This window comes from Amphiura filiformis, chromosome 7 (assembly GCF_039555335.1).
Source record: "Amphiura filiformis chromosome 7, Afil_fr2py, whole genome shotgun sequence".
Classification (NCBI taxonomy): Eukaryota; Metazoa; Echinodermata; class Ophiuroidea; order Amphilepidida; family Amphiuridae; genus Amphiura; species Amphiura filiformis.
In genome coordinates, this window is record NC_092634.1 from 10,260,649 (window position 1) to 10,280,180 (window position 19,532).

At 37.0% G+C, this 19,532-nt stretch overlaps 1 protein-coding gene across 1 annotated transcript in view; it reads left to right on the top strand.

Moving 5' to 3' along the window:
• Positions 1–9,923, top strand: part of LOC140156729 (uncharacterized) — a 29,603-nt gene extending 19,680 nt beyond the window's left edge. Inside the window, exons 19-29 of the mRNA XM_072179669.1 lie at positions 31–237; positions 1,220–1,327; positions 2,228–2,367; positions 3,063–3,181; positions 3,532–3,654; positions 4,352–4,495; positions 4,793–5,011; positions 6,060–6,197; positions 6,722–6,824; positions 7,421–7,599; positions 9,283–9,923. Coding sequence (XP_072035770.1) covers positions 31–237; positions 1,220–1,327; positions 2,228–2,367; positions 3,063–3,181; positions 3,532–3,654; positions 4,352–4,495; positions 4,793–5,011; positions 6,060–6,197; positions 6,722–6,824; positions 7,421–7,599; positions 9,283–9,363 — 1,561 coding nt within the window. The 3' untranslated portion in view covers positions 9,364–9,923. The remainder of the gene's footprint in view (positions 1–30; positions 238–1,219; positions 1,328–2,227; positions 2,368–3,062; positions 3,182–3,531; positions 3,655–4,351; positions 4,496–4,792; positions 5,012–6,059; positions 6,198–6,721; positions 6,825–7,420; positions 7,600–9,282) is intronic.
• The last annotated feature ends 9,609 nt before the right edge of the window (positions 9,924–19,532 follow it).

A 19,532-nucleotide genomic window follows, 5' to 3' on the forward strand; every position in this document is an offset into this window, starting at 1 on the left:
CTATTTTCTTTTTCTAAACCAAATCCACAGAGACTTTGTGCAACTCCTGGAAGAATCGTCCAAGAGACGGGAGTCTCGTCTGAGACAGGAGAGTGAACTCCTTGGAGAGCAATATGAGAGTAGATTACAGCAGGTGACTACAGACCAGACAAGACTTGAGCAGACTTATCAGCATAGGTTACAGTCAGTTACTCAGGATCATTCACAGCAGATTGAAAGGATACAACAGGGTCATAGGTAAGAATCTAATGGGATATCTTTAACATATACAGCAAATTGAACACAGTGGCATAGCGTGGGTCATCCTATGGGGGGGGGGGGGCCCCGACCATCATTGGGGGCACCGGGGCGGATTGGGGGCACAAGCCATTTTTCAGCAATTTTCCTGTGGGATTTTCTAATTTTTGCAATCGATTGGGGGGCACATGAACCTATGATGCTACGCCACTGATTTAACACCTTTCTTGAACTTGAGTAGCAAGTAGGTTTTTCTTTAGTAATACCTCTGGTTCTCTACTCAACCTAATTAGTACCCCTCCTCAATTAATGGCCCAGTGAATTTTTATTATTTGTTTTATTGCCCTTTTTAATGCACTTTTAGTTAAATTACAGTAAAAATTATCTTGGCAGCATTGTAATAGCTGTGACATTTGTTCTGTTGATATTATTTCTATTTCTTGACTAAAGAAATTTGTTTTTCATGAAAAATGTTCAGTTTTACTTCCAAAATATGGTAATTATTAAGCACCCTTTTTAGATGACTTACTGAAGTGCCTGTGGGACTTATTTGGTTAAATATGGTAGGTATAGTCCCTTCTTTAGTTTGGATGAGAACGTAAAGTTATGTTGTGCATAGACTGAACAGGAATTTGGCATGGTTTCGCAACAAATTGTACCCCTAAACAGGATTGCATCTGCCAGGTACCCAAGCAGACGAGTTATCTGAAAGGTACCACCTTTACCTGTTTTTGATCAAATACACTGTTACATACTTTTATTGTTTAACGACAAATATCTAAGGATGCCCCGAAAAGGAGTCAAGTTAACATGTTTTTGAAATAGTGGGATCAGTATATGACCCTTAAATGCACCCACTAGAAGTTTAAAAACAACACTTTATCCAGAAAAGGTTTTTGAAAGTTGAAGATTAATCAGTCTTTTTGCCAAAACATTTCCCTAAAGTGATGATCTTGTTATCTATAATCCATTCATTTTGCAGACAAGCTATAGATATATTACAGCAACAGCATCAGGAAGAGTTACAGCAAGTACAGCAAAGTCTGAAACAGGAATTAGAGAATGTTACTAACACACAGTCTCATAGCAGGTCAGTGAACAAGAGAATGTATGCTTTTTACGTACCCTTTTGCTCTGATATCAATGCATAGTTGGATGATTGATTCTTCATCTTTTCCCTCGTACATTCTCTAAAATTATATGGGCAATATTTTACAAGGGTTAAAAAAAACAAGGTTTATTTGGTTGATGTATTGGCTTTTTTGTTGCATAGCTGATAATGGTTAGTTATCATGAGTATGGTGTAAACTCTCTTCCCTGAGAAGACAGCATTTGAGTAGATTTCTGTGGTTTCGGATCAAATCTGACTCACAGTTTATTGACATTTATGACCTATGTAAAATTCAGTCGTCCTGCAATATTTGCCATCATGTGCATTATTTTATCAACCACCCAAAAAGTGCACAATTGTGATGTTTAGCTAAGAAATTGTTTGTTTTTAAATCTGATTCTTAAACACTTGAGAATGTTCTTGCAATCTTATTGATTCTTACATGTGTGATATGACACGATATCACACACCTTAGCGTGTGCGTGTCAACGCGATACTCGTACGCACTGTATATGAACCTATCGGATGTGCATAGCAACAATAGGATTAATCGATTCTAACCCTTAGGTAATTCCTTGTAAAATGTAGGATATAATTTAATTAAAATTTGGCATACTTATAATTAATATATTTATTTGAATTGAAGTGTTTAAGAATGAGAATAAAGGTATTGTTTTTAGCTGCTGTTGTGCATCTATCACTTCGCCTGGTTGTTTTACTTAAAATAATGATGTTGCCTGTGTTATATGAGATGATAGATGCATTCCAGCGGCTAAAAATAATACCTTTATTCTCTAAGTAGCAAATACCATGGAATGGCCCCTGTATTGTGCATAATTGGCAAAATAATTCCCACAACTTTCTTTGACCCTATTTTAGGTCATTACAAGCTGTTGTGGACCAAGTTCAAGCAACTAGTAGAGAGTTAGGCAGTCTTCAGAACAGAGTACATGGACAACACCAAACACATATTGATGAAAGGATGAATGAACTTAGACAAAAGGATGAACAGCTTAAAGGTAGGTGTTTATCACATCAAAAACAACTCCCTTAAATCCCTTGTCAGTCTATGAAAGCACCAAATTCTGTATGCACATACTTTCAGGACTTACAGCAACATTCAGGAATCCATCACACATTTATAATGTTCACTATTACTGGAGACAGAATTAAAATGACTAGTTTGTCTCTGACTCTCCATATCCCATGATTGGCTAGTACAGAGACATGTATCATATATTATATCTTGGTTTCTTATTTCTTGACCCAAGGGCTAATAAGCAAAATGTACACCTGATTTGTTGGGAGTGGCCTATCTTTTCCTTGCTCTTTTTCTTCAATTCTATTTCTTTCTTTTCCTCATACAGATCAGCATGCCTATGTAAGCTTTTCAGCTTGGCTTTAGCATTTGCTTTAGCCTGGTCCCATCAGGACCCAAGCATGTGTCATGCATATTTGTTTCTTATTTCTTAGCAGCAGTGAACAGTTTGATTGGCCAATCAGATTTCTCTCTGTAAAGTTGCTGACTTTGTCAGCTTTATGAACTGCTGTAGTTAATAACTTATACAGCTATTTTTCACAATTGTGCTGTACAAAAAATGCCAACATGCTAGTGCCAAATTCAAGCTCTATTTCTAATACTTTTCTTTTTATGTAAGTTGAGTTTTTGATATGGATCATTGCCATAACCTATATTGTACAAATCTCTTTACAGTACTTGAGAAAAGGCTAAACCAACAACAGGAAGAAACCATATCTGAGAGAACCAGACTGGAAGGACTTATAAACAGACTAGAGGCTCATATACAGCAACAAAATACACAACTTGATGAGGTGAGAGGTTCAGATTTATATAGGTGTAGACGTTTCATGTGTGGTGTGGTATGTCAGATTGCTTAAACATGAGATTTAGCATAACATCCCAGGAGTGGTTTGGGTGGAGGTATACTATGTCTATCTTATCCACTCTGCTTGAGGGGAGACACCCAGGGTTTAAATTTGTGTGAGGTCCAGAAAGCTGCACAGAGTAGTGAGTGACATCTATCATGCATATGCAAAGTGAAATAATATAGGGTGACCCAAAGCTAGGCCAAATCAAATTATTTTAGGTGACATGAAAATAATGCAACTCCTTTGCGTAATTGTTTAAGTGAAGTATTAAAACTTGATCTTTGTTGTTGCAGGAGAGGTGGCGTTTAAGACAAGAACAAAACAAACTAGCTAGCCTACAGAAAGCAGCTGAGGAAGAACGCAAGATGACTGCACAGCAAATGACAACACAACAGGCCACACTGCAACAAGCTAAGGTAAGATTACAGCACAGCAAATGACCCGAAAACATAATAAATAATCTACAGTGAAACAGTCGTCACAAGCAGACAAGACTCCTTCTCTAGGACTGTAAGGACATAAATCTTAATAATTCGCAGTTAATGATGAAAGACGGGGAGGTCAACATTGAACGTAAGTGTCGTTCTTCATATTGTAACTGCAAACGTAACCATTAAAAAGTGTTTCAAAGTCAGGGCATATTCTATTCTATATTCAGTTGGTGCTTCATCATCAGTGTGATCAGGGTCAGGATTGAAACTACTATTTGAATATATAGCCATAATTGTTAGATTGGAAATTCTAAGAAATGATTTCAATCTATCATCATCAACAGAATAAGATGAGATTTTTCTTCTTTACTAGAAAAGAAGGTGAAGAGCGAAGTCTAAAAATCGATTTCATAATTCTCAATGAGAAAGCACATTTTTGGTAACCAGTATTGACATGTCACATTTGAGGTGTATTGTTCATTGGTCATGTATGTCTTATTAAGGAAGGAAAATGTCCAATCCTAGTGAAAGATACGGCGGTTCAAAAAGGTATCGAGACTTTTGGGATACCCTGTATAATAGAATTTGGGTGATGCAATACATAACATCTGAATCCTTTTCACATATTGTGGATGATTTAGACATGGTACTGATGCTACTGCATGTGATTTTATTTTCCCAGGATGCTGTTCTTACTGAGCAGAAATCCATCATGGCCCAGTGTCTTGAAGAAAGGAAATCCCTTGCTATGGAGAGGTCTCAAGTAGCTGCAACAAGAAGGGAACTTGAAGTGACATTACAACAACAGGCTGACAAGGCATTACAGGTAGCAAATGTGTTTGTGTGTGTGACTAAACATTTACCCAACAAAATATCCCAAATGCCAACCCAATTCTCTACTTTCCTTTCTTTTTACTTTTTTTTTTTACTTTCTTTTTTCAGTCAGCTGTTTTAAAGTGGCCAATTGTTTAAAGAATTCAAGATGATAGGTTAATTTTTCTATTTGTCACAAAATTGTTTGTGTCACTTTCTGTGCAGGAAGGTCCTGTTATATGGTGTAAAGAAATCTTTTGAAAAAAAATGCAATTATCTATATCAAGTAAACTTTATTTTGTCTCCCTAGATTCAAGCTGAACAGGAAGGTAAATTAGAAAGCTTAGCCTCCGAGCGCAGTCAGTTGTCCACACAAATGACATCAATGAAACAACAGCAACAAAGCCTTGAAGAAGAGAAACAGAAGCTAAGAGAACAGCAAGAGTTAGTTGATACAGAGAAACGGAGACTACAGCAGCTGGCTGAAACACTCAGGAAGAAATCACAGCAGATTCAGGATACCATCCATGTAAGTAATATGTCATCCGTAAAGAGGAATTGTTATTTTGTTTTATGTTGGTTTGCTAGATGTAGCAATTACAGTTTTATCACAAAATGTCAGACACTTCAAATGTAGACCACTGTGTTATTGGTTATTTGACTTGTCGATACATTTTTCAAGATAGGCACACTTGTATAATTGTGCAATAAAAAAAAAGAGAAAAAAAAGGAAGGTTTTATTTCAAACTCTAATGGTGACCCGAGGTCAAATTGCTAGAATTGAACATTAAACACACCTAAACAGACACAATGCAATTTGCAGGCAGCAGCTTAATCAGCGCCAATATTGCAACATTGAAACAAAAAACTTTACAAACATCCAATCCAACCCAACCCCATCCCCCAGTAGGCAATGAGGATAAAGTGCCTTGCCCAAGGACACAACACGTTGGCACGGCGGGGCTCGAACTCGCAACCTATGGATTATGAGTCAGGCGCCTTATCCACTCGGCCACACATGCTCCTTAATCACAGGGTATAATATTTTGCAGTAAACCTTTGACGAGCGCATACTATCGTGACGTTGCAAAATCAGAGCTAACAATGCGTACGGCGCAAAGTTCATTCATAAATTTCCACACGGCAACAGCAGATCGCCTTGGCAGCCAATCAGAGACGAGTGTATTTCAACGCAATAAATATGTGATGCATGGATGTTCGCTTAAAATACACTCTCATAGGTTTACAGTTAAGGATAGCAGTGGTAGATTTCACATTTTGGCAAGGTTTGCAGCTTCTAACAGGATGCCCCCATGTAATTTGGTAGTACAAAGCTGCTAACCAGCTTTTCAAAATTTTTTAGCAAAATTGAAAAACAAATATTGGGGATGCAAATGTTATAAATAATGCTTACAAGCCCTCAGTGACTTCATCACCTGAACTGTTTTGCTGAAATCAGCCACTTTTAAAAGAGCTGATTGATCTATACACATAGTTATTTTACAACATGGAACCTCGGCCACCTGTAGAAATGTTCTTGATCTAAAAGACTCATTGTTTGGTATTTCATCATACAGGAAGCCGTTACAACAAGAAATGAAGGTGAGATAGCCCTTGACAGAGCTAAGAAGACAGAAGCTGAACACAATAATAGACTCAGAAACATTCAACATCAAATACAGATCCTAAGAGCTACTGAAAAACATATAGCACAGGTAAGATATGCTTATCATTTTATAAGGAAATGCTTTATCCCTACAACAACCAAAAAAAGCAGTGATTTATAGTGCGCTATGCATGGCATAAACCCACAAACATTGGCACACATTACAGGAATTTACTTGCTAGTGTGGTCCGAGACATTCCATGTAAACTATTTTGCAACGACAAGGGACTTGCAGCCATGAAGTGCAAACCATACAGGCTACAATGAACCATCACAGTCAGGATCACCTCCCGAGTTCTTGTGTGGGTAACAAAGACAATAAGCAGTTCTTGTTTAACTGGTTTCTGGTTTCCAGACATTCTTTTGATACACATGAGAGCTTATATAAATCACTGACCATTTTAAGCTCACAAAGCATAGGTTTATTACCTGTGAGAGCCATATTCTTTAAACACAGAAACAAAATATGTGGCACACTAGCTAGACAAATGTGAATGGTTTCAACATTGTAATATGTGATATAATCATTGAATCTGGGTTTTTTTTGGTTTTTTTTTTTTTCTTTTTTTGCAGGAGCGTGTTGACTTGGCTCAAGAACAAAGAAAACTTGAGAAGCTACGTCAGTCTATCAGATGCAAAAGATGCGGTGTTAATGTATCTACAGCACATGCTTCAGGTGAGGAGATGCTTACCTTTTGTTGGGGGTGGTGGAGAAGCGGGTGGAAGGTGACTCATGATAAAGAGAATGTTACAGTTAGTTTTAATCAGGGTAACACCCGATTGTTGTCTACACTTTATTGTCCTGTAAAAATCTCCCTTCACCAGGACACTTGGTCTCAACTGTTAATGCCTAGATATACTTGACACAAAAAAGCTGTTTTTGTCTATGCATATTCTGCACAAATATATGTGATGCAACGAAGCAGAATGAATTGTTTGTGGAGTAAAATAAATATAAATAAATAAATGTTGTTTGATTTAACGTACGTCCGTACGCTCCAGCTAGGCATGACCTAATTATCAGCACATTTCAACAATTTATTCCGCTGCCATTAGGATATCAGAAAATAGATACAATTTAAACTAACTTATGCTTAGACCCCATCAAATTGGACTCTAAGTTCTCTGAAACATATTTTTACCATATCAGAAAATCAAAAAGTATGACAACAGATTCATTTTACTTGGTCATATCATAGGTATTTTTTCCTTTCTTTTACAAGCCATTTTCATCTGTGATGTTACTTTTATTATTCATTTATTGACCCTTAGCTCCAAGTAGCACCACATTGCCAATCACCAGTCCAGCGCATGTCACCTTCAGTTCTCCTCAAATACAAAGCACTCCAAAAGCAGCAAGTAGAGGTGATTCCAGGAGAGGTTATCGTGAAGTCATAGCCAAAGTTGAGATGGATACCAGTATTCATATGTGGAAAGCAGCTGCTGAAAAGGTCAGTACAAGTTAACATATTTTGCCCTAGAGTTAGTGAAAATTGGGTGACATAAGGGATGATTTCAAAATCCAACTACTGGTTGACTGCTGACACCCTGGCAGATCTGGTAGTTTAACCATGTTCTCTTGTTCCTAACAATAGAAAGCAGCCCATTCAGCAGTCTGCCAGGGTGCTAGCAGTCGACCAGTGGTAGGGGTGTGTATGATTGAAGACAAAATTAAAATGACTAGTTTGCATATGACGTCAGGGGAAAGGTGTGGCGTGATTGGTTGCTGACCTGTGGTCTGGTCTGGTAGACAGGTCGTTAGATGCAAACTAGTATTTTTAATTCGGTCTTCAATTGTAGCCATCTTTTAGATACTTGTAAGTAAGTGTTAGCCATCTTTAAGATACTTTTGAAAGCAAAGAAAAACCCAAAGTACAAAAGGATACCTTGTGTCAATGTCTCAAGTTGTAGTTAACAATTTCTGGACTCAATTTCTCTATTATTTTGCAAACTAGATTGTTATATCTTGTTATTTACACATGTCACATTTGATAAGATTATTTTGTATTTCAATTTTGTTGAAATTTATTGACAAATGGATGTGATGACGAGGTGCCAATTTCATAGATTTGGGATCAGAGAAATTTGTAAGGAGGAAAGTGGCATCTTTTCTCAAATTCTTCCAAATGTTCAAATTCAGATTATTTTCCCATACTTTAAGGGATCTAAAATGAAGCGTTTATTGCGTTTCGACAGTATTTTTTGTGGGACATGAGAGCACCTCAGACCTATCGAATTGCATTCTGAATCTGAAGCATGTCTTTCTGATATCAAATAATTTTCATTTTTGAAAATCACAATATGCAAATTTTATGACAAATTATAAAAATGTGATATTTGTCAAATTTTTGATATATAACAGTCCTCGAAGTAAATTATATAAATCTAATGATATATTCTTAAAGTGTATGTAGCAGGGAGGAAAAGCCCGACGGTCAATTGAAAATTTTGACCTTTCATATTGAAGATATGGATTTTTTCCCAAAAGACCTAATTTTTTTGGTGTTTTGGGAAAAAAATCCATATCTTCAATAATGAAAAGGTCAAAATTTTCAATTGATCGTCGCATTTCATCCCACCTACATATATCGTTAAGTATAAATCATCAGATTTATAAAGTTTACTTGAGTACTGTTAAATATCAAAAATATCAATTTTAATGATTTGCCATAAAATGTGTATTAAATTGCTAATTTCAAAAACCAAAATTATTTGATATCAGAACGACAATCTCCGTATTCAGAATGCAATTCAATATGTCTGATGTGTTCTAATGTCCCAAAATAAATACTGTCCAAACGTTCATACCCCAGCCCTTAAGGAATTCATCAAAAGCGTGGTATTGCCTTGATCAGAATTTGCTGGGAAGTCCTCATAGTCTGAATGCATGCTTTACTTTGTTTCACCCTGAGTCTGGTAGTGACATAGGTGCATATTTCACTGCTTGCAGTATCCAATCCCATGATGGTGTAATCCAGTGGAGCATATAGACATGTGTACAAGAGCAGGTAGTCAGTGCTATTGTGATGCAACTGCATAAAAGCACCACAGTCACCCCCAAGCTCCAGTTGAACACTGGAGTGTAGTCTCATAGAGTAAGATAAATAACTATTCATTACTTTTATTCATTTCAGGACAAGGAATTTTTAGAAGAAGAAAGTGCCTATCTGGAAGCACTCAGGTCACCAATGCCACCATCCATGAGGGTTCAATAACATCTAGAAACACTGTCCTAGCTTCTGCCATCATTCCATGACAGGAACACTAATGTATAGAAACACTCAGGTCTTCAATGTTGTAACATTTATATGGAACATGGAAGGTGTTCAGTGTATATGACCAAATGGACACTTTAAACATACCTTGTGACTGTTTATGATCATTCCTACCTGGTTTTGTACCAGCTCTTCCACAAGCCACGATAAAATGCTGGCCAAACAAGCATTGTATAGTTTCATCAACAGGTATAATGAAAGACAGAGATAAAAAGACTAGTTCGCGTCTAAAATTCTGACAACTAGACAGAAAGTGCCACACTGCACAGGTCGGCAACCAATCATGGCACGCCTTAGTCTTTTTATCTCTGTCTTCCATTATAGTGAGTTCTCCTGTGTTGAACACAAGTAAGATGATAGTGATGTCTGTATCCTGCCAATCTTGACGAATGGTTGAACTCTTGACCAAAATCTTAACAAGAGAAACAAGATTTTGGTTTCTTCTTAGACATTTAACAGGGTTTTAGTTTAAATGAAAAGACTCATGACTGTCGAACAAGATATTTCCTCTGGTAGCCCCAATATAGTCTCTATGCCTTCTATGTCTAAAAGTAATGATGATCAATATATTAAAATATACATTTTCAGAAAGGGAAGAAATCCAACTAGCATAACAGATTCCTGCAAAAATGAGCAGTTTTGGAGAAAATCTCACAACTTGATTTTACTTCACTGCCTGGAGAGAGGCATACAAACTATACATATTGCATTCACAACCATATTTGGTGCACAAACTCATGTTACTTTTAAAATAGAAATCTAATCTTTATCAGACTACTCATTTTACTCACAGCCAGTTTAAAAATGGTATTTATTTACCAGAATCACTATGGTAAAATAAGAAATGGACTTGATTTGCCAGAATCACTATGGTAAACAAACTATCTAGTGGAGCTTTCAGAGAATATCGGAGGATTTTGTTTTAAGCAAATTGTCTTCGGTGCAAACCTTGAATTAATTTACTGCCGTCCAAAATATTTAAAAATGTTTACCAGTACTGATTGATACCTTGTTTTTTTATCAATCATATTTATACCTTGATATTTATGTAGAATTTCTAGGGTCCTATGTTTGGGTTGGTTTATAACCTATCTCATGCAATGTTATATATATGAGATAGATGTTGGCTATGGAAAATTTACAGTAGATGCTAATGGAAATGAATTATTAGATTCCAACTACCTACCCACATCAAATGATCATTTTAGCCACTTTTTCTAGGACCGGTGCAGTATCAAGTTTTACCTAATAATATTAGTTATTAGTTGAGATTTGATTTGGGGGTGATACGGATTATATCTAGTAAAGTAGTCTGTATCAGGTGAGGGCTAAAGCCTGAGCCTGATACAGACTCTGAGACAAGATGTAATGTGTTTCACCCCCTAAACCAAACTAATAACTAATTTGATCATACCGCTCAAATCATCTCACACAAGGAAAAAAATTAATGGGTGCATTTCTTGGCTGGAACACTTTTACTCATGCCCATCTGTACAACAATCCTGGCTATTAAGTATTCCCCAATAGCAAAGCTTGAAAGCTCAACCACTGTCTTCTGAACCACAGTGTCTATGTCCAAACTGGTCCAAACTCAACTCTGCTGAATGCAAATTTCATTCAGAAAAACCACCACATTGTTGTTTTCTCTCAGTCTCTGTATTATTTGGAGTGGCAAATCTCAGTGAAATTTGTGTTTCAATGCAGGCACCCTGGCTCTTAGCCTGTTATTGAACCGCCATGATTGTTATGAAACAACCGTCACTGTGCAAGTTGTGATGCTATGCACACAGCATGCGCACGCGCATGTCCTTGCTAACATGATACGGCATGTCGTTACGCCCTCAGCAGGTATAATACGGGATATGTCATGTCAGTAAATTGGGGTGCTTATGCAATGAAAACACAGGAAAATTACTTGATGGTATGATACACAGTGTCATCGCCCCAATATCTTCATGGCAGAAATCGCCATGGTAGGTTAAATCCACCGCCACGCATAGCCATTTTATATCGACCTGTTTAATAGTTTTGTGTCGCATAAGAGCCAAAGGACATCTGACTAAGGCTACTGACAATAGTCCCGATTAGCCCGGTTACTGTCCTCGCTGTGTGTTAGTCAAGCATGGTACACCATAGGTCATATGGTTTAAGACTACCTTCACGATTGGCCTATACACTGCGCTATATAATTCGGCACATATAAATCAAAATTTTTGTCAGTTTAGCAAGCTAGTATCTCAAAGCGCAAGCCAGCGACTATCATATCTGTTAAAAATATATATTTAAGTGCAAGGAACCACATCTGGTTTCTTTATACAAAATCATTTACGGGAGATATTCATCATTTTCAAACCCGGTATCCAAAGATTTATCGTCTGAATATCAATTGTGCATAGCACATCCACATGTATCGATCCCGTGTATTCATTTCAGTGTCTCTTGCTGTATAGTGTAATTATTAACCGGGCGATGTCAGTGTGTGATATGAATGAATAGTGAAAAACAACCTCATCCTTTTTTAGGTGTCCAATTGGAAACTAATAATCCATTTCCATTTAGCCTTATGGTGTAAATGATCAAAATTTTATATTTTGCAAAAACATGTATCTTGTCTTGTCCTACCATAAAACCTTGCCTACAAGCATATTGAGTGGTTTTGATGACAGCCTAATTAATCCAGGCGCCCTCCATCCACAAAATTATGGAGCTTGAGCAAATGAATTACCGAAACAAGCATATACAAACAAGTATTATTGTATGACCAATTTAATGCATTGGCATAATTGCTGCTGTTTCATATTAATTTAGTTTTCATCAAAAATACTCTATATGCTTGTAGATGAGGTTTTACGGTATGTTGATTTGGCAAATGGTAAAACTAGCAATAAAGCATTATCTGAAGTGATTTGGGAATGTATTTATTCCAGTTTGCACCAAAATGCCACTTTTGATAAGTAGTTTCAATATGGCAATATTACCTGTCAATATTACCTTCTGTGGGATAAGTTTGGTAAATGATGGTGTACAGTGTTACTTTGTTGCATCGATTGTGTTTGAATTTATGAGAGGAACAATATAATAAAGACACAGAAACTTTACCGGCTTGTTTCCTTAGAATAGTGTGCCCTTTGACCTAAAGGATTCTATTTAACTGTAAACCAACTGATATAATTTTGTTTGAGGCATCACTGCATTTTGGATATATTTGCGATACCAAAAACTCAATTTTCTTATTGCCAACATCAATTCTTTTACTCATACTGGGTCATATCAGTTATAGTGCCGAATTTGGATTTGTCTGTTTGTTAAAATTCATGTTATGCATGAATTATCTTGAATTAGTGAACAGGGGATTGAGTTTGACCACACATCGCTCTGCACCAGTAACTAACTGTGTATGCCAACCTCTTACACTCACCTGTCATGCTGATTCACAGTTTATTAATTGACATGCTGCACTCTGGCTGTAAAGCGCTGATCCCCTGTTCACTAATTCAAGATAATTCATACATAACCATGGGAAGACATGGCCCATCAGGAGTTCATAGCAATACACACACTATACTATACTGTGCTATCAGGTGTAGATACCAACACACACACTATATGCACTGTTCTTACGGTGCTATCAGGGGTGGATAGCAACACACGGTATACCAAACAGGGTGTGATATCAGGGGTAGAAAGCAACACACTGTGCCATACATACTGTGTTATATCACTCATACATAAATTCTAGACAGTTCATTGGTTGATTACCATTTATCATTTTTACCATCACCCTCTCCATGTGATAGTCTTTACCATCATAGTGCTCTGCCGTAGTACGCCTGCGCCAAGCCGTGCCCTGACTCTTGGACTCGCCGATTTAGTTATGGGGTGGACCCCAAAATGTGAAGTATGTCACAGCAAAACATGGTGTTATGTTGATGTATTTCCTACCTTAAATAGTATTTTAGTAATAGAATTTATGCATGAGTGATATAAAAAACAAATATTAACTGTCTTTTCGTGTAATGGTTGAAATATAATCACTCGGTGAAAGATGTATTGTTCCATTCCACTCGCCGTTCCGGCGAATGGAACAATCCATCTTTCACCTCCTGATTATAGTTCGACCATCACACTCATAGACAGTTAATATTTGTATACTATCAGGTGCAAATAGCAACACACACACTGTATATACAGAGTGCTATTAGGAGTAGATAGCAACATACAGTGTATCGTACTGCCATTACATTCTGTGCCATCAGGTGTAGGCACAATTCTTACTGTGCTATCACGGGTAGATCGCAACACACATTGCTCTATACATACTGTGCCATCAGGTGTAGATAGCAACACAAACTGTACAATGCACACTTCTCAGGGTATATACCAATACACACTGTAAAGTGCATACAATGTTATCAGGGGTAGCCTACATAGCAACTTACACTATAGATGCTGTCACACACTGTATCATGCAGCAGTACATAGCAATGCACACTAAACCAATGCACACTAAACCAACGCACAATGTACCTTTCATACTGTGCAATGTGCACATTGTGCTATCAGGGATAGATGGCAACACACTACACTGGGTTTTACCATCAATTGTAGATACCAACATGCACTATACCGTTCATACATTGTGTTAGCAGGTATAGCAATACACACTGTGCTATCAGGTGTAGATACCAATACACACCCACACACTGTATGTAACGTTCTTACAGTGCTATCAGGGGTAGATAGCAACACACACTGTGCCATACATACTGTGCTATCAGGTGTAGATACCAATAAACACCCACGCACTGTATGTAAATGTTCTTACAGTGCTATCAGCTGGTAGATAGCAACACACACTATGCCATACATATCATGTTATATCCGGGGTATATAGCACTACACATTACACCGTACATACTGTAGGTGTAGATACCAATACACACTGTACAGTGCATACCGTGTCATCAGGGGTAGATATCAACACACACTATACCATACATACTGTGCTATCAGAGGTAGATACCAACACACACTGTACCATGTAGGCTACAGTGTACTATTAGATGTAGATGCCAAGTGACTGGGGTACATAAATAGCAAGCAACTTCACACTACCATGGATGCTGTGTTGTGCTGTGCAGTGCTGTCAGGGTTAGAACCAGCACACTATATAGTGCATACTACTGTAGGGGCAGACAGCAATACACACTACACCATACATACAACACACACAGTACTGTTCATACTGTGCAATTAGTGGCAGATAGCAACACACACTGTACCACATACATTGTGCTATCAGGTGTAAAAATACTAACTCACACATTGTACCGTTCATGCTGCGCTATCAGGGGTAGATAGCAACACACACACTTCAAGGATAGATAGCAACATACACTGTACAGTGCATCGTGTACTTATCAAGGGTACATAGCAATACACACTGTAACCCTGTAACTCCCAAATGTCACTGTGACATGGGTACTGAAATATTTAAAGGGGAATATTGGAATGTCATCTTTCCCTGGGTAAGATCTGACAGCACGCCAGACCATGGTTTCTTTCACCTTGAAGGCAAGGATAGTCTGGATAGTCTTAACCAAATATGGGTTAACTTTCCCATAGGTTATCCAATATGCCATTAGTTAGTAGGACTACAACTGGTATCTACTGGTCAGTTTATACTTATATTTCCACATCTGTTACTTTTTATGTGCGCCTTTAATCAAGTCTTGGCAATATGGGTCTGTAAACCAGCAGCTGTGACAATTCTTGTGACATTTCCTGCATTATTATACCTCCCATTTTGTTGCTATTCACTTGTTACTGCAATTTTAAAATACCAATTGATAATTTATACTAATTATATTGAAATAAAACACAATGGAAACACATTATTTAGTGAATACCGATTAGATTTTATTTAATTGTGCCCAATTGATGTACAACCATAAGTATAATATTGATATTATATTGACATATTTCCATATCAGTACAGATATCACACTTTGCATTGTATTAGCATTATTTATAAATGTTATTTCCACAGCTTAGCTATTATGACGACTTTACAAAGCTCAGGCAAACTGACATATAATAAATTGAGAGAGCAGACAACATCAGGACTCAGCTGGGTTTGAACCCTGGACCTCATTATTACAGTCAAAATTGACACCACTGCACTACCTGAGTTCACAGTTGGTATACAGTTAATCCCACCTAAAGCAGAATCAACCCATCGTGGGACGTTTATCCAACATATCCAGGTTGCCAGTCAATAATCTGTGCCTCATCTTTAGCATGATATGCATGATCGTCCAGCAGCCTGAATTTGTTTGAAAAATGTCCCACGATGGGTTGAATATGCTATAGTCATGACTGCGTACTCTCTCATTTTGACTGAGCGGCCAAATATAATAGGCAAAAGTATACAGTTTTCTGTGTTACATGTTCCCTTAACACACAAAAAGAAAGACCAATCTTGTTTGACTGTTAATAAACACAATATTATTACATCCATAGGCATTATTTGTCAATTGGTGGCTTTGAATTTGATCCCTCACTTATGAAATAACATTCAAATGTTCAATATCTAAACCTGGGAATCTAAAACCATTATGAAATATTTCAAATGATAAAAAATATACTTCCAGTACATGGTCTTTTGATTTGATCATGTAAATCTTGAACATTTTGCATCAATGGTTCCCATGTGAAGTATCAAATTGCAGATAACATAATTACCGTGATTTAGTCATATAGTCGCCCCCCCCTCAAACAAACGCCCCCCCCACCCCTTTTTTCAACCAAGATGTTTAAAAAATGCCGATATTTCCATGCTATCTTGTGTAGTAAGCTTACCAAGTTGCGCACATGGTCGACAATTATTGGCGAAAATCTGGATCAGAAACCCGGAAGTGAGCCAGAAGTCAGTGTTTCTAGTTCATCATTTTAGCGTGTGTTTTACTTTACCTAATGATTTGAACAGGAATTATCGTTCTAAAATTGACCTTGAATAAACGCCCCTTTGGGAAAATGTAACGCTTCGGGGCGTTTATTTGACTTAAATACGGTATATAAGTAACACAAGGCCTACAACCAGTCAAATAAGCCTGACCTTTCTTTCATTTTGTATGAAGTTCATCACAAGTTAATTGAGCCTACTTATCACCATTAGAATTGTTGGACATCTATCTTAATTGCAGTACATGATTCACAATTTGAATGCTTTCCATTCAAATTTGAAAGACTATTTCAGATCATTCTTTACATACAGTAATACATGATGTATATACAATTAGGCTGTGATCACATAGAAGTATATGGTTTTTGCTATTCGAAATACGCTCATTCGATCAGGCTGAGTTCACATAGTATACTCCTATGTGAACTCAGCCTGATCGAATGAGCGTATTTCGTATAGCGAATACCGTATACTTCCATGTGATCGCAGCCTAATGGGCTAATTGGAATAGATGCACTAATTGTAGCTTATACTTTTTGTGCAACAACAAAAAAAAAGAAATACTCGCACAATTGAGACTTCTACCATCCTCAGAATCTGAAAAAGCCTCCTCGCAATCAGAGGAAGTCATCAGAAAATATGGGAAAATTCTCAATTGACCTTTTAGGTAAACCCTACAATTCTTTGCAGTTAGACCCCAGATGTCATCATTTGATGTCACGCCGATGTGTACATTGTTTACCTAATGCGCATTACAAGTCGGCGTGATATCAAATGACAGCATCCTGGGTCTAATGCAAGGATTATGGGATTTACTGAAAAGGTCAATTGCATTTATTTTAACTTGTCACAAAAATTTTGTAGATATTACGGGCCAATTGTTAAGTACCTGCCACATCAGGAATTCAATTATGTTCCGTTTAACATTTGCCTGAAAATTTACTGAGAAATTGCAATTGACCACCAGGTTCTTATCAGACATACACACAACACCAACCACTGTCATTTTGTTCAGAGCTATTTACATGGAAGCGAAGCTGAATGTGAAATTCTATATGGATTCAAATTAAACTGAATCTATAATAGATCCACAAATCCAAGATGGCTGAACCCACCATGTGAATGGGCAATGTATAGTTTGCTTCATTCAAGTGATTGGCAAGTTTAATATTATTACAGAGTTTAGACTTTACATGGCAAATAAGAATCCAGTAAGGCCAAAAAAAAAAAGGTTTGTCTCAAAGCTCACTCGCGCATTTGTAAAATCGCTCGATTTGAAAAAAAAAATGTATTTATTTATGGGATTTAGCGAAAATCAGATTTTTTTCTTAAAATACCATAAAAAAGTTGGGAATAAAAAAAATCGCATTTCACATTTGTTTTCAAACCACTCGTGAGCTTTGAGACAAACCTTTATTTATTTTTTTGCCTACGTGAAATCCATACATCCTCCATGGAAGATATTATTCTCCCACACATGGGAGATGTAGATTTCAAATAGAGTTGCCCATTCAGGTAACTCCATTTGAAATTCACATGCCCTGTGTGGAAGATTAAGATCATGTTTTCCATTCACCCATTGCATGGTTCCGCCATATGTGAGGAGAGCCTCAATCTGGCAGCATGCATGAATGGGAATTGAACCCTTGATTGAACCAGTCATATAACATTGCGTAAAGTTATGCAATACTTCCTTTCATGTCTATTGCCAGTCCGAGGCTCTCCTCGCATATGGCGGAACCGTGCAATGGGCGAATAGGTGTTTGGAGTTCACCTGGAATAACCTAATTTGGCAACAGATTGCAACATCAAATGAAACAGACAACATTGATTATGATATGGAAAGAAATGGCAAGGTCACTGTGTTTGGCAATACCAAAATTTGACAAGTCGCATCAGTTGTGACCACTTACTTGCAACACACTCTTATGCTAACATACAATAAGATGCATAGATAAAGCTAAATAGAGAGGTGTATTTGACTCATGGAATGATCATGGTCAGGGTCTTAGCTAGAAATTGAGGGTTGCCCGTCATTTGAATAAAATTGCCTGTCCTAATTTGACCTTTAAAACATTTACCAGAAATCTATAGCCCATTGGGGGTTCAAAGAGTTCAAATATGTGCTGATATGGCCTTGTTCTACAAATTGGGTCTACTAAAAAGGTCACTTAGCTTCTCAAAACTTACAATTTATAATATAGCATCTGTCAAAGGCATTAATTTTGCCCGACGGCCAGACGGGTGGCTAGCTAAGACCCTGATCATGGTACAATTATCAGTTTAAAGACAAATTACTTCCCATGAAAGTCGTCTTTGGACAAAAAGCATGAATAAGCCTGAAAAAAAAGCGTGAAAATGACCAGAATGACCCTACAACGGGCTGAAAATAAAAGAAATTGAGTAAATTACTATTATTGTTTATCAAATTTAACGATTGATTGAGATTTTGGGGCCAATGCTTGGTCCACAAATCTCAATAAATTGTCAAATTTGACTTAAATCACTTTTTTTCAGGTTTCTTCCTGGAACGCTACGCGCATTCTACAGCCTTAGCAGGAATACTACATCCCACATTTATGATCAGTATAATTAATGTAGCGCCAATGCCATAAAGTATTAACCAGCAACACAGTTTTCAAATATTTATCTTTTTCTACCAAAACACAAAATATAATTATGTAGATAATTACATAAATTAACTTATTCAGTGAAATGTCATTGGCATCAAAAAACCTGGCAAAATATTGTGAATAGAAATGAATACAATGTTAATTTTATGTGCATGCTAAGCCACTCTTTACTAAAGGCAAGATACTATTTAGAGTGAAATCAATTGAAAATAGATCATCATGGGTACATTGTATTTCTTAGCATGTCACCTAAATAAAAGCATTAAGGTGGTACTACACCCATTGATAAATTTGTGACTATTTTTGCATTTTTCTCAAAAAATAATAGCACACTGGTAACAAAGTTATATATCCAGTTACTACACTGGAATTTCAGTGACTCAAGACAAGCAGTACGTTATTTATGATAAGAAAAGAGGTACCCCTTAGTGTACCTCATTTCTTAACATATATAATGAACCACTTGTCTTGAATCACTGAAATTTCAGTGAAGTAATTGGATTCCTTGCCCT